Source organism: Argiope bruennichi, chromosome 8 (genome assembly GCF_947563725.1).
Source record: "Argiope bruennichi chromosome 8, qqArgBrue1.1, whole genome shotgun sequence".
NCBI classification, from domain to species: domain Eukaryota; kingdom Metazoa; phylum Arthropoda; class Arachnida; order Araneae; family Araneidae; genus Argiope; species Argiope bruennichi.
Genome location: NC_079158.1, coordinates 70025610 through 70042157, shown reverse-complemented (window position 1 = coordinate 70042157; position 16548 = coordinate 70025610). Strand labels below are relative to the sequence as shown.

At 28.4% G+C, this 16548-nt stretch overlaps 1 protein-coding gene across 1 annotated transcript in view; it reads left to right on the top strand.

Moving 5' to 3' along the window:
* Positions 1-3051: 3051 nt before the first annotated feature.
* Positions 3052-16548, top strand: part of LOC129981173 (zinc finger protein Noc-like) — a 28850-nt gene continuing 15353 nt past the window's right edge. The window contains exon 1 of the mRNA XM_056091891.1: positions 3052-3376. Coding sequence (XP_055947866.1) covers positions 3350-3376 — 27 coding nt within the window. The 5' untranslated portion in view covers positions 3052-3349. The remainder of the gene's footprint in view (positions 3377-16548) is intronic.

Here is a 16548-nt window from a genome sequence, read left to right as displayed (position 1 = left end):
TATTAATTTCATTTATTTACTATCTCTGCAAATAAATAAATATAAATATTTACAAATAATTATAAAAGCTGCATTTTACCGTTTGCTTTTTCTGTTAATATGTTGTTCTATTCCAATTTCATATTTAAAATGGAAGTAATACAAAATTTTAGCTCATTGGATGTTAATATATAATATTGCATTTTATAATCTATGTAAATTGTCACTTCCTGAGCGAGCTTTAATTTAAAGAAGAAATTTTTAAACAATAGTCTGATGTGTATTAGAATCAGCTGATTCTTTTCTTAAATTAACAGCCAAATATTATGTTATTGGTTTTGAATCTTTAAAGTACACTTTCTTTAATTTCATCTTCTTCGCTCTAAACTCAATATTCAAAATTCAACAAGTTAAACTATAAAATTGTAAACAATTAATCCAACAATTTTAATCAAGTCTCTTCTTTAATTAAAGAGAAAAACAGAAATTGGAAGAATTTTTTTTTAATGAATTTCTGCGTTCTATGATATTAATAGCAAAAAGCATATGCGTGTATTGTGAACGAATTTATGATTACTTTGAATAAAAACATTGAAAGCTAACAATATAAAACAAATTTGAAAAGAGCAATTATTTGACTTAAAATATTTGAATGCAATATCGGAAGTAAAATATCATATTTTGAGAAAATTTTTACAATTCGAAAAAGTATTAAAATATACAAATTAAATTCCGAATAACAAAGAACCTACATTCATAGCGTATTTAAAAAAATTAACATTCGATTGAAGAACTGTTTTTCTCTTCTAGTATGCCTGAAATAACATATTTAATTTTTTTATTTAAAAACATAGTAATATCTAAACTTTGAAATAAATCCAAAAATGAATATTTTCAGTCAGTTATTAAAAAAAAACAACTATAATTCATCTTTGAAGAACACCTGCACAATATTTTAAATTAAAACTTATACTTAAAATAACACTGAGAATTTATTGAAATTTGTTAGAAAGTTAGGTTTATGTTTCCAAAACAAAGAGGGTATTTATTTTAAATAAAATAATAAATGGATTTAAAATATCTATGGCTTGCAAATAATATTTTTACAACTAAGAAATGAGATATTAAAAATTCAGTAATATAAGACAAAAAATAATTTCTTAATACTTGCTTCATTTGAAAATATCAATTTATTATTTATTCATTAAAAAAACTTCTACAAGATATTTGTAATCTAACTTCCACTGTCACTATTATTCACTTTATTCTCAAAATAGTAATAATAATAACGATAAACAACCTTATAATAGAATTGAAACAGTTTTTTAGAAAATCTCAATACGATTCTCAACTTTTAAAACAATACATTAATGTCTTTCTACAGTCATTAAGTAAGTAGCATTCAATAAAATCATTCATTCAATAGTTGAAAAAATACAATATTTGATTTCTCATTTTTAATTCCTGATAATAGAAATAGTATTAATCCAAAAGGCGACATTTTTAATTTTTAAATAATTTTTTTAATACTCTAATGATTTTTTTACAGTTGCCAATTTTACTACAAAAGACAACAAAAATATTCGTCTGCGGATAAATGTTGATACTGTTTGTTAACTTTATAATGTTAAAAAAATTCAATTCATCAAGATACTATAATATCCATTACAACTATCATCTTGAACCATATTTAAAAGTGACCATAAAGTAACCATCTTGAACCATGACATGAAAATACATTAATTATTAATAAAAACTGATTAAGAATCAATAAAATGAAAAGCAAATTTCTTTTTATTATTCATTCAGTTTATTTGAAATAAATAGCATTTCATTTTGTTTAATAAATGCAGAGATAAATTTATAAAATTTTCTCCTAATTGCAACTAACACCATTGTAAAATGAGACATCATAGATATTTTTTAGCATATTCGTTTGAATAAAAATTATAATTTTAATACATTGTGTCATGTTAAACGGCAAATATAAATATTTAATGGATTCTTTTTTATTTTCCTCCAAAATACATGATTTATTTTCCAAACAGTCTTTTCGCAAATTCAAAGATTCTACATTTGTTAGACTTTTCATTAATTTAAATTTCAATAGCATTTCTGGGTTTTTTTTTTATTTTTTTATTTTTTTTTTTATGAATAATTATGTAATAAACTAAGTTCATATTTTGGGTGCACCCTGTTCTCTGTTTACGCCCAGTTTAAATTCTCCCTTCGCTCAAAAGATGGCGCTACACTTCCATTTTTCGGTTTTCGCTCAGAAGATGGTTGCGGAAACGTGTTTTCTCTTCCTCGCCGTTAAATTACACAAGATTTTTAAACAATTATTAATTTAGGGCGCAGATTCTTTAATTTATTTATAAATTTTTAAAAATAGGTTGAAATCACCAATTAGATTTTTTTTGCTTTATTTAAAACGTTATCAGTTCTCATTTAATTATGTTGTAATAACACCTAATATATGAATACATTTCACAACTGATTTTGAATAAAAAAATAATCGGAAATGTGAAACAATTTCATTCCAAAACCGACCCCCCTCCTCCATAGGAATTTTTTAAATCGTTTTATATTTAATAAAGATAGACGTTTATTTTCTTCAAAATTCATTACAATAATATTTTAATCACTCAAGCTATCGAAAAAAATTGAGCATTCTTCAAGCATTCAGTGAAAAATATATGTATATTATAATATTAAATCCATTACATACTTCATAATGACATCACGAGCGGCGTTAAAACCTGCCTTTCCTTAAGCAATTGTTCTATCAAATAAAAAAAATATATTCTTTTTTATATTTGTGTTAATTACATCTGTTGACTTACTTACCTGCTGTGATTTATTTGTTTTCATCTATTCCATTCTTCTAACAACACCAAGAAAACCAACGATCACGAACTACAAATATGCTTCGTTTTGCTTCACACTTCCCTCTTACTTCGATCGTGTTTCCCTGAACTATGTGAGTAGACTCGACCGTCTACGAACCAATCAGCGAGCTGTTTTGAGCACGTGACACTGGAGATCAGCGTCACAGCTACAGACGACGTGAAGATTCTGTGGAAGCTGGAGGTACGGTCGCAGCGATTCTGAAATCTTGAGAGACTCCGGGATCTCCTCGTCAACAAACAGTTCCGAAAACCTCATCTCGCTTGTTATTGTGTGTGGATTATTAATTAATTGCATTTCGAAGAGTGACAACTTTATTTACTATTTGATGTCATCTTCAAACTGTGTTGGATTAATTTCATATCAAAAACTAAATATTCGTATCGTTATTATATCCTTCATCGTCATGCAATGACTGCAACATCTGTAATCAATCAATCCAATTACTTCCAAAGATAGTTGAATGATGCCTGTACACCAATTTCCAGAGGTAATTATGATTTTTTTATTTTATAAAACTAAGCTGTAATTTTTATTTTCGGGTTCAGTACGATAAAGAGAGCGCTACATAACTATTTGATTGATAATCAGAATTTTAATCGACATCTGACTTAAATTACTTAATATATCTCTCTTAAATAAAATTTATTCTCACAATTATACTATGCTTTATTTTTTAAAAAAAATCTGAGATGGTTAATAAAATTCGAAAAGTTTCAGAATTAAGTAAAAGCAATATTTTACCATTTCATTTCATTATCATAAATATATAAAAAAGAATCAGTTCCTTGTAATTTTATTAGAGTTTACAGCATTTAATATATTTTATTAATCAATAATAGAACTTTGGTTCGAAACTTCCTTTTGGCTGGGTTCGTTTGCATTTTATCGCCAAATTGTCGTCTGCTTCGCGGAATATTAATTTACCGATCTTAATACTTTTTTTTGTGGAAATATTAATTCATAAATATTGATATTCCTTAGCTGTGTTGATAACAAATATTTATAACATTAACATTTTATAAATATATAAAAAATTCTTAGGCTCTTAGCTGAGCATTCTATAGAAATACCCATAATATCTACAAAAATATTATCATTGTTTCGTTACAAAAATTAAATCCTTTCTTTAATGCTGCACAGATTTTTTTTGTTAGAAAAAAAGTATGATTTTTTCCAGTTTATTTATGAATTTGAGCTTTCGTTACAACCTATTTTGGTTAAATGCTTCATGTCGATTCTAAAGTGAAAGTTTAATTTGTATGCCATTTAGATAATAGGCTATTAATTTCATTCAGATAAACAATTAAATAAATCTTGTTATCTTTATCTCTTTTTATCGATGGTTCATTGATTAGAAATTGATGATGAAAGTTATAAATTGTTGTGAAATGCACAAGCGTAAATATGTTCCAAATTTCGCTACGAGGTGGCGCAGCTTGTATGTCTTCGCTCGTGAAATGCGCTGAATTCTAAAATGAGCGAAGTTCAATTAAAAGAACGCTTGTTCATTGAGATAATTCAAATTATTTTGAATTATTCGTTTATTAAATTGGACTGCGTTCGTGCAAATAATAGCGAAGGCTGATAATTAAATATTAAATTACATTTTTTTTATTTCTTAAAGATAACTCTTTTGATATTTGTTATTATTAATGCGCACAGTTACATAATTTTCTTGGAAAAATTTCGGATTCTGAGGTTTTTTTTTTCTTTTTTTTACTTGGGAATAAATTATTAATGTTTTATAAACTATGCAGTTTGAAGGATTTATAGATAAAATAATCAATGTAATGAAATTTCTTTCCTAACTTCAGCTACTTATAACCGATTCTTTAAAAATCATTTATAAAAGATGCCAAATATGATAAATAAATTATGGCATTTATATATATGATATACTTATGTAATAGCAATTAATGTAAAAACAAGGGATAGAACAGAAAGAAAAAAAAAAGATGCAATTTGCTACTGTAATTTGACTGATACTTGTTCTAATGAGCATCGGTAAAAAATTATTATATTAAAGTAATGAAAAATCGAATGCTACTGATATGCATAAAAAATCATAATTGGCTTCCAATTTTAAAACTTATACCTTCTAGTAAACAAGTAATTCATTTTAAAACTAAACAGCTAATCTTTCAAAGTGATAAATACATAGTGTAGGTTTCTAAAGTGATATCTGTTTTCTTTGATAATAATACTATACTTAATCATATTTGACTTTTTCAGCCACACCTATTTTATTTTAATATTTGCATGAACATATTTAATGTTGAAATGTTTTAAAGTTTCATTCGAAGCCCGTTCTTTATGTAAACACGGAAATTTATGTTACGTTTTCGTTAGTTGGCAACATTTTCACAACTCTGTTATAATTCGATTACATCTTTTATTATTGAAATTCCATGTTATTAGTATTTTCCGATTCTATCGTTTTTTTTTAAGTGTAAATAATAGACCATCTTTTTTTCCCAAATGATTTAATAATTTACTTTATGAATTAAAAACTTAATATATCTAATAAAAATTGTATTTTTAACGAATTTATAAATATGTAGTAATTTCAAATGTTTTTTTTTAGTTATGAAATATTTTGAGGCAATTATCGTCCCAAAATACATTTCGTTTCAAATCGTTTTATTATGATATGTCTGTTATTATTACATGGTTATTAAACTAAAAATAATTCTAAAAGATGGCGGTTTCAGTCTGTCTTTGATAATGATAGGCATTATCCTTTTTGATTCATCGGTGTACATTTAAAGCGACTGCATAATTATAGAGCAAACTGGATTCCATGATGTCAGTGAAAATTTCAAGACAATGAATGGGAAGAGGGCCAAGTTTTTTGGTGTTCCAGTCACAGTTATGAATGACTCAAGTCTTATTTATTCGCTGTGTATCTAACTGCATTTTGAAGCTTGCCATCAATTATGCTAATACCATTAAAAATTGGAGTATATGTTTGGAAATTTTATATTAACTAAGAGTATAAAGAGTAAGTGGGATTTTAAATTCAGTGCATTTTGTGAGAAGCTTTTCTGGTTTAGACGAAACACCACTGAATCCTGTAATAGCTGTGCCACTATATACTACTTCATGACAATGGTGTAAGATGTATAAGAATTGAAATGGAAACTTTAAATTAACAGCTTACAGTGCTAAATTACAACTATTAATCAGATGTTGATACCACATTTGAATACTTAAGTATCTCGTTTAGTATGTGTGTAACATAGCGTTGGTACGTAGGTAGCCTTAATTTGATTACTATAAATTAGGGACCGCTTCCCCCCATCCCCCCCAAAAAAAATCCATAATACTAATTTTGCATGACATTTATCAAATTAGTTTGGTGTGTGAAGATCTGCTTGTATAGATATGTTAAGTAATTTATAAATTCGAAATTGGCATATTTGCTGACATTTTTACCCATGTTTGTTTTATTTTGCAGTTATTGTTTCGGTAAATGTGCATCTAAATTGTCATAAACATACATATATATTATATAAATATAATAATTAAAAATTATTATATAAATATGATAATATTCAATGAATAAACCCGTCATAACGACATCTGTTTTTCCATGACCAGTATACTTGTCAAAAACAGTTGGCTGGTTACTTATCACCACACACAAGGTACAAGACGCTCATGTATGAGAAATATAAAGAGATGAAAAATATTATTATGCTATTATTAAAAATATAGCTTCTTGCTATTTTCGGAAAGACAATTGTGATTTCCTCAAACAAAATATTTCCTGAAAAATTTCGATAATAATAATAATCGCTTCGTCGTATAAAATTGTCATGCAAATTTATTGCTTATTTAGGACAATACACCTTAAATCCATCAGACACTTATCGAAATTTAAGTATTCCAGAACCTTCTTATTTTTCACGCGATCATTCAATTTTGGTTCTTCTCTTCTTAAATTTAAATTCCTTTACTCAGAAAAACAGATGTCGGAGGAAATTCTGTCCTAAGCAGTGCTCAGGATCGACGTACGAAACCCCTTTGTTCGAAACAAAGTTCGTTTGACAAATCGTCTGACGTCGTCGCGTCAGAGCACAATCCCGACGAGTCGTTTCCCCTTGATCCGACGAATTTATCTGAATTGTGTAATGGCATCCCCCCTCCCCCATTTTGCAGTGAGTAGATTTTTACTCTGGTGCTGGTCTGAGTCTTCATTCCCTTGTTGGTATATCACGTGAATTCAGTTTAGACCCCTAGTATCGTTCCCCATTCCCCATCTTCATCGATCGCGGGGGTGTTCAAGTCATCGTTCTCCACCCTGCCTTTTCGGAAAATCGCCAGCTCGTGAAATGTCGTTTACGAGAAATTGAATCGGTGCGAGTAATCGGGAAACATATTTCGGAATAACAGTGGTGCAGTTATTTCGGGGGGAGGGCGACATTAAAACTGTTATTGCTGCTGGAGGAAGTGTCAGCCATCCAGATGGGGTTGTGTTGATGGGATTTGTCATTTCGCCATTTCAGATGTGTGAAGGAGGCAGTAAATTTGTAAGTATCGGATATTGCAAATTGAATTGTACTTATCGATCGTGCTATTCGCCAAAAAGAGATCGGAATCTTTCATCAAGAATTCGTAAAAATTCGTTAAAACACAATGCAGTTGTGTTATGTTTTGTTATAGCATAACAGTTACATCCTCTGTTAAGAAATTTTTTTCATCATAATGACATAAAATCTAATATTATGAATCCTTTTTTCTGATTTCGATATTTGTTGACGAAATATTCCTTAGAATACATGAGTTTAAAGAATTCATTTAAATATACGATATTTTATGAAAAAAATTGGAGTATATATTCAAAAAGTTCTTAACTAGTTAACTGTTTTTGACGAGTATACTCGTCTTTGCGTTATGGCGAGTTTATTCGTCAGGAGCAATAAGTAATGACAATTAGAATTACAATTTTAGTAAAAACTCTTAAACTTTTAAAACATAATCGTAAATTTCAAGATGTTTAAAATATTTTGAGGTTGATTTATTGAGGCATATTTGATTGATAAAAATATTTTGAGGTTTTGAATATTTTATTCAAGATGTTTAAAATAAAATATTTGAAATTAAAGAAGCAAATAAAAGATTATTATGCATTGTACCATGTTTTGCTCAATACCATTCTCTTAACACCAAATTGAAATAATAAAATAATTTTTAATGTTTCTTTTCGTTCATATGCAAAAAAAGAATGTATGTTAGTTTAAGTCCATAAATAAATGTGATTACTGAAATAAAAAAAATTAAATTTATTTCAGTGGAACATAATTTTATATTATACATACTCTGAACTTGATGTATACTCGTCATCTCTAAATTTTTTGCGACACAATTTAGATACGCATCTTCTGAAGAGGTCGAAAGAATTAACTGGTTAAAAAAAATCTAGATGGTCTTACTGTAAAGAACTTTTAATACGATACTGTTAAATTTAAATTTCTTAAAATATTAGTTGGTGAAATATTAATATATGCCGTAATATTCTATTGACATTTTATTTTAAAGTAATATGCTTTATAAAGGCCAATATGAAAGTATTGAAAAACAAACCAATATTTATCAATAAGTTATTATTAATTTAGTGACTGCTCGTCGGAAAGTTATGTTATTATTTAACTGTTTAAACAATGTGAATAAACTTACCATGCTATATGAATGATTAATAAAGTTTGAAATAAAAGGATAAATCTTCAATAAAGTGAAAAAACGATAAAAATTTTCTTTTTCCAGAAAATTTCAACGTATTCCGCCAAATACTGAAAGCGCTATTTTAAATATTAGTTTCTGTTACGTAGAAGGTGAATTTTGGAATAAGTATTTATGTTGCCAAAAATGAAAAAAGGAACTTTACGCGAATTATACACATCAAAAGAATATCATTCTCCTGTTTTTGTTTTTTTTCCACGTGATTAAAATGATCAAAGAAATAAAAATTCTGATCTAAAATTTTGCTTTGCCAACACTGCAATTTTTGCCGAAGCTCTTCTATATTCGGATGTCTTTTTCATCATTTTTTTATTTAAAAAAATAAACACTCACAGAAGAAAAGTTAAGGTGAAAAATAAAGTAAGGATGTGAGCCATTTTTTATCCCGTGTGATTCCCGACTGTGTGTATTATGTTTCACATTATCCCTCCAGTGGCACTGAGCGATGCCTTCGGAATCGGTCGATCTGATGCGTTCGTTGTTTCGGACGGAATAGGAATTGCATTTATTTATTTCGAGAACTTCCCCTTCTCGTTCTCGAGTGAATTAAATTGATTCGGCGAGAACAGAAGGCTGATAGAATTCGTAATCAAAAATAAAGGGAAAACCAAAGCTGTAGTTTTCGATGAAATGTTATTACTTAGGGAATCTTGACATATTTGCTTCTTGAACGATATAATGTATTGCCCGCCAGGGATTTTTAATACTCTTCCGATTTACACCATCGATTTTTTTTTTATTTATTTTTTTTTTTTTTTTGATGGAATACTGTCTGCTGTGGTTTGAAATACGTCTGAAGTCAATGTTGTTGTTGGCATGTTGTTGATTATGTATGTTTTTTTTTTTCTTTGCGAAGTGGTCTAATGCTATGTAAAATGTGTTTGCTAAGGTGTTTTTTTTTTTTAATCGTTTGCATAAAGTATTGGTATAATTATGGTACTCAAACAATACATTTATTTGTACCATATGAATAATAAATATATGGGAATGCCTTCATTTTTAAGTTTTAATAAGTGCGCTGTAACCTTATATCTCTTTATATTTTTAAAAGCAATATTTTGCATTTCGGTATATCATTTGTTGAGCAATTCAAACAAATATCGTTTGCTTCAATTGTTAATATGTTGATTTAGAATTCTGAGTAGAAAAAAATAATATTTCAATGGTAATTTGACGGCAAATAATCGTTAATTTTATTTGTGATATGTTAAAAAATTTATTAATTTTCATATAAAAATATTAATATATTTCCCAAAGAGCGATTATAAAAATTCGAAATTAAAATCAAACTGAACGTTGATAAGAAAAAATTTATTAGAGATTTTAATCATGATAAATCAAAATCACATCTTAAATGGGTTGTTTATTTTTTCTTGGATATGAAAACCTTATATTAAACACCAACAATCCGTTTCGCAAGGCTTAACTCTTTACAAACGTAATCATCGCTTTTTTTTTTTTTGAGTAACAAAAACATTATATATATGTTAAATAAAATACACTTTCATTTGAAATGCTTCTTAAATAGTATTCCTTGCGATAATTTCATTGTTTTTCAACGTTTCAATCATTAGACAAATCATACAGAAACAAGCCAAATTTTTTTCGAATGCGATTATTTCCATTAACTCTGCTTATTCTTACTTCCAATGAAATTTATTTTTAGTGGTACTAATCTTTCCGATCAAACAGAATATATGGCAATTACAATTATGTGGTCAAATCAAATTAAATATATTGTCGTACATGATTGTAATCCTTTAATGTGTCAAAGATATTTTTTTCGATATCAGACGATTTATTTGAAAAATAAGTCGTAAAGCTAGTTTTCTAAAGTCGGAACAAAAACATCTTAATGATAGGATTGCGAAACAAAATATCCGATAATATATATATATATATATAGTCGTTTAGTTAAGTAAATAGAGTGAAAAATAGATCTATAAAATCGATTGTTTTAGTGCCACACGTGTCAGTATTTCAAAGAGATTTTGTTTGTTTCTGACATATAAATAAAATATCCACCCTATAAAACGGTCCGAAATGGTTGTTATGCAGTTTTATGTTCTTGTTATTCGAAATCAATCTCATTCACATCTTGAGTATTGGAATTTTTATCAGAATTCCAATCCGTTTGTAGATTTTGTTTTTAACTAAAAATAGAAATCGAAAGTTCGAGAAAAGTTATGAGTGTTTAGACGTGTTTTATACAGCTTTCACAGCTTGTTGTAATGAATAAAAGAAGAAAAATCTGTTATATAATCATTTTAAAATAAAATGTCATCTTCTATCATGAATCCAGACATTATTATTATGAATGTAGTTTAAGTTTAGAATCTGTGCATTTAATATTCTGTAAAAAAACATCGCAACTTTTTTAAATCGTCTGATTAGTTCTAATTGAAATTTGAAAATAAATTTAATTTTTATTATTGGATTAGAACAATTTTTATGTAGCTTTCACAGCTTTTTCTTTAGAAAAAATATGTCGTGTAAGTATTTTGAAATAAAATGTCGTCCTCCAAGATTATTGAATTCAGATGAATTTTTTTTTTTTTTAATATTCTGTTATTAAAGATTTCTAAAGCATTGGAAGGTAATTCTTTTTAAGTAATATTGAAAGTTTAAGAATTTAGATAATCAGAACATATTGAAATCTAGAATTGACTTTTATTCAATTCTAGATTTCAATATGTTCGAAATTATATTTATCTTATTTGATTAGAATAATTCTTGTTTCCCAAATCGTTCTTATTGCGCAGGTATATTATTTATTGTAAATTATTCTGTTTCCAAAAATAAATTATTCTATGAAACCTTTGTTACTTTCTAAAAAGAACGGAATTTAAACGGAACATTTGATTCATAACAATAATAGACATTGCAGATATTAGAATTGTTAGCATATTTCATTTTCTGTTGTTGGATATTTCTGTCTGAAAATAATATATTTCATCAGTAATCTACTCTAGAATTACATTCCCCTCCCTCGAAACTTTTTCTCTGTTTTTCTTGCTAAATGCTATTATACTATTTTCGATATTTTCGCATTTGTACATAATTATTTTAGTTAGAAATACTCTATATACATTTATTTTTGTCATCATACGGCGATATAATTATGATGAATAAAATCTTTTATTTTATTTTCTTAAAATTGTATAAAAGACTTGTGAAACTATTCGCCCGTAGAAGTTCCGTAACTTCAGTTTCTCCATCGCGGTTTATCTGCGTGCTGATGCGGCAGCTTACCTAGCAAGCGGAAAGGGACTGTTCGTATTACTTCTACGTCTGATACTTTGAAAATTTAAGTGTTTTGACTAAACATTATATTCTCCTGCAATTAATTCATTGTAATACATCAAATAAAATTGTACATCGTTTTGATAATTTAAATTGTTACATTTTTTACTCATATTACAGTTTCCATTAAATGTATCTATCATTATATTCTTTTACAAAATATTGAGCTAGAGTATTTTATTACAATTACTAGAATTCCAAATCATGTTAGCAACTAAATATTCTTTTAGAATCTCTCTCATAAATAAGTTAGATGACCATTTGCATTAGCTCATAATATAAAATGTAACGTTATTAGAATTGTTTCCCTTTTATAATAAGAATTTTAGATTACGTTTAAAGCATAAAAAGATACCTTTCAAAGCTGAACATTTTTACATTAATAAAAAGTGACTTGTTTTTGGTTAGACCCTTCTTTATTTTTATAACGAAAACGTAGCCGAAATGAGAGTTTGCTTTCTGGACATGCCTCATAATATAACACTAATCATCAGTTCGTATCGAAATTTGTAGTTTATTTTAAGTTCACCTTTACGATTTAAAATAATCACAGTCAATTTTTAGCATTTCATTATGAATCATTTTGCATTAACTGCTAATTCTGTGTTAGGAAATAAAAATGTTCCAGTATGGTGTCTGTCTTTTATAAATGCTTTACATCTGTCTAAAACTCAGCGGTCGGGCTTCAACTTGTATTTCGCAGTTCCTTTTTTCTAATGTATGTTTGAACTATTTTCAACGCTATTCATTCTTTATTATGACTGCTAAAATCTATTTTAGATTGGAAATGTATACAAGCTTATTAACGTTGACTTTTTACTAAATAAAGCTTTGTAATTAAATGGATGTTTAGTAATAGAGAATTTAAATATATTTCTCTATATTTTAAAGACTATGGTGTATTTGGGAGATTGTTAGTTAACGATTGCAATTGTTTCTCTCTCTCTCTCTCTCTCTCTTTTTTATCATCAGGGGGGAATATTGAAATAGGCCGCCTCCTTCAAAAATTAAAGTCATTAGTTTTAAATAAGGAGCTAAATGAATTAACAAAAAAACAGTTACGAATTTTAGAAAATGTAGTGAAAATATACCAGCTTTTAAAGTAATGTAATTTTTGATATTGGGAAGCCATCTTAAATACATTGTAAAATGATAAAGCAGAATTTATGTAAAATTACATATCACTTATACAACAAATGACACAATAGATGCTTAACTTTCCTTTTAAAAACTTAGAGTTATTACTTCATAAATCAATATAAAAACTAATATCGTAACTAAACAATCGAAATCACAAAATCTACAATGATACGACGCTCCGGTAATTGGACTTAGCAAGATTGATTAATTATTTTATAAGAGGTAGATAAAAAATAATATCAGATTTTTAAAGCAGTTTGTAAAAATTAACCACCACAATTCTGAAAGAAAGAAATTCTTACATATGAAAATATTCACCCATTTTATATAATTTACAATATTTAATAAATAATAAACGTTATCCCTTAGTGATAATTGCCTGTGGAATTCACGCGCTTTCAAACAATATATGAAGCATTCATAAGCCTCTTTGTACTATAGGAAAGTTAAACATCTATTGTATTGTTTTTTTATTCATAATCTTACATAAATTCTGCATTATTATTTCAAAACAATATGTTCTTGTTTATCACTTGTACTTCAGTAGACATTTTTTTAAACATAAATTCTTGTCTTATTTAACGGATGAATATTTAAATAATTACGAACTAACGGCAGCCTTTTGCACAGTTTTCATCTTAAAGAATGAATCATTCTGTCCACCCATTTCCTTAATGCCAAAGCAAAAGAACCAGAGAGGGTGTATAACAGACCTTGCATAAATTCATTAATACCTTCAGAATGTCTGGTGCCCCAAATGCGTTGGCATACAAAAGTATAATTGAATTCCGTTAATTGCATACATTCATCGCGCTCTCAACTTAGTTGGATATGCAAGAACTGACATAAATCTTCGCTGACTTATTACTGGATGGAGCCTTTTGTTTCCTGTCTGTCTGACGGCTATTTTTTTCCTTTCCTAACATCTTCTTATGACATGCCTTCTTACGGCTATTTTTTTTTTTTTTTTACCTTCGTTCTGGCAGGCAGTTTTTAATTAAAATCACCTTTTCCGGTGCCCCTTTCATTCTCTCTTTGTCTATTCATCACCTCGTCGGACAACTTCATAAACGAGCCCCATCCGTCTTCTCCCGTCATTCTGCTTGTCGGCCAAAGTTCAAAGAGATGTCATGAAATTCGAAGTCTCTTGATGGCACTTTAATCCTTGGGACTAAAAAGGATTCTGCAGATTCCCCTCACGTCTAAGCGGGAAGGAGAAGGCTTGTATTGGAATGACATCACTTCGCTTTCCCCAAAGGGTGTGGTCACGTGCAACCCTTCAACTCGTACAAAAGGAACTGCCAGTCACATTCGAACTTACCTGTTGCTTCTGTCATGGAAGGGAAGGGGGAGGGTGTGTGTTTTTTGCATCTGAATTCGCGAAGTTACTCACCTGAGTGTAATGGGAGTTTATAGGAATGAGATAAGTAGAAATACAGCGTCATTGATGCAACCGTTTAGCAGTGTTGTAATTCATGTCATTCAGTGTTTGACAGCATGGAACACTAGTTGACAGGGGCCGTTGAATTCAAAATCGATACTATATTGTGTACTTAATATATTCCATACTATCCGAAGATATATATATTCTAAGAGAGTCTATCAAATCAAGTTAACAAATTCTAATTATGTTTCGTTTGAGTGTCATCCTTTGAATTAACTAACAGATTAGCTTCCTCCCAACAGTTACGTCAGATGTGTTAGTTATATACAAGTGGGTTATGGGCGTCTGAAATATGACTAAGAAAGTAGGCTAAGTGTTCTGGATTACTAGCTTTTTTTTTTTTTTTTTTCATTCTATTAAAATGTTTTTTATAAGTTACAGAGTTTAAAAAATGACGAGACAGAAGCGTTTCTGATGTCATGCCATCAAATAAAGTTGTTAAATTTCTTCCATAATATTTGTGACGTCGAGAATTCTATTGCTTTTTATGTGTTCAAAACATAGAAGAAATGTGACAATTGTAGGTTGTAGTTTCTTACTTTATAATGTAAGCATATAGAATTAAGGTGAATATTCATTGCAATAATGCTTATTCATTATATTTTCTTTCTGTTATTTTCATATCATTTTTGTTATTAAAAAAAAGCTGGCCTGTGGAGAACAAAAAGAATAAAACTTGAGTTTAAAAATATTCAAAATGCCCAACAAGTTTGTGATATCTGCTGATTATTTATTATTATTATTAAAAACGGTGTCTATTTCCTTACGATGATAAATGTTTTGAATTATATATCTGTATTTTATTTAGAATGAGTTTAGCATTTTAAAATTCCTTGTAATATTCAAAATAATAAATCAATCAACCATGCTCTTACGATTAAATCTACCGGCGTTAAAATGTTTATAATTTAATACTGTTAAATTAATCGGTCATATCGAACATTGCCTATTCTTTTTAAGGTTTTAATACTCCTTCTTTTAATTTGCTGTTTAAAATCGAATAGCCATTGCATAAATATATTTACAAGTTTTATTTCATCCAACAGCGTTCTTTTTAAATTAGAATATAAGAAGGAATATAAAATGGAATACAAAATCTACATATATTAGAAAAAAAAGGAAATATTAAGTTTTATAAAATACCATACGCTAACATAGAATCATGCTCAAACGATTCCTACTTTAAAATGCTTATAATTTAATGCTGTTAAATTAATCGTTTGTATCAAACATTGACTATTTCTTTTAAGGTTTAAATACTTACTCGTATTTTTTTTATTGTGCTATTTAATATAATATTTTAATATAGTAGCCAATGCATAAATATTTTTCCTCGGTCATTTATTTCTTACAAATTTTATTTCATTCAGCAGCGGTTTTTATAAATTAGAACATCAGAATAAGCATAAAGCAGAACACAAAATCAATATATTTTAGAACAGAGGAGATAATCAAGTTGTATTAAAATACTATATGCTAACACGGCATTTACATATAAGAGAATAAAGTATATTAGAACACAAGCTATGCATGTTGTGTAAACTGATTTCTCTTAGTAAACGCTCAGGAAAATCAGCCAAGAAAATAGCAATACGTTTGCCGTGCGTTGAATCGTTGGTTTTTCGCATTGCTGGAACCATAAGAATGGTAACACAGAACGGTTCATGCTCCACTAGTTACTAATCTGTCAGGCCGTTGATTAATCTCTTTGTTATATGTCTTCTGTGGACCTTATTGATGTCTACAACCCATGTGATCTTCTATTCGATAATATGATGATTTCCTTTATTGCTACTCAGTGGCTTCTATCTTGCTACCGAGTTCCCTTTGCACATTTATCATCATCGTTTCGTGTCAGTTAGCAGTTAATTCGAAGAATATCGGGTTCTACGAAATGATGAAAATCAAAGATAACTGACTGCGTTAAGACGCTTACGTTGGTGACTCAGTGTTTTGCCCGGAGGAAACAATTTCTCGCTGGTTTGCTGACACTTGCAATTAGCGCTGATGGATCGTCGAATCTTAAAGTT